The sequence below is a fragment of the Phaethon lepturus genome, unplaced genomic scaffold, assembly GCF_000687285.1.
Source record: "Phaethon lepturus isolate BGI_N335 unplaced genomic scaffold, ASM68728v1 scaffold43742, whole genome shotgun sequence".
NCBI lineage: Eukaryota > Metazoa > Chordata > Aves > Phaethontiformes > Phaethontidae > Phaethon > Phaethon lepturus.
In genome coordinates this window covers 1-385 of record NW_010526321.1, presented here as the reverse complement: position 1 = coordinate 385, position 385 = coordinate 1, and the positions used below count along the sequence as shown (strand labels likewise).

Genomic DNA, 385 nt, shown 5'->3' with positions numbered 1-385 from the left:
GGAAGAAGAAGCCGGGAAACCCCGCCAGCCCCACCAGCCAAGGTTCGGACCAGTCCGTCTTCTACGGACAAAATGAAAGGAGACTGAGCTATAGCAGGAGAAGGAGCGTCACAAGGCAGCTAGAGCGAGCTGCTTTCCTTCTCCCACACCGAACGACAACCGAGTTCAGGCACGGACCGCGCTTCAGCCCACCCTGTACCGAGCTGGGGAGATGCCCTGCGCGGGCTTCCCCCCGCCCCTCGACCCCAGAGGGGCTCAGGCAAACACAGAGGCGAGTGTCTTCTTCCCAGGCAGGCGGACAGCCAGCCTGGCTCCAGCTCCGGTCCCCTCCTCACCGCCAGGATAGTGGACAACCCCGGTGGGCTGCTCAGCGGCTGCTCCATGG

At 64.2% G+C, this 385-nt stretch overlaps 1 protein-coding gene across 1 annotated transcript in view; it reads right to left on the bottom strand.

Annotated features, from left to right (window-relative positions):
- The window catches only part of TMEM18 (transmembrane protein 18), a 4,139-nt gene extending 3,756 nt beyond the window's left edge, over window positions 1–383 (bottom strand). Inside the window, 2 exon segments of the mRNA XM_010283034.1 lie at window positions 2–61; window positions 336–383. Coding sequence (XP_010281336.1) covers window positions 2–61; window positions 336–383 — 108 coding nt within the window.
- Window positions 384–385: the final 2 nt, after the last annotated feature.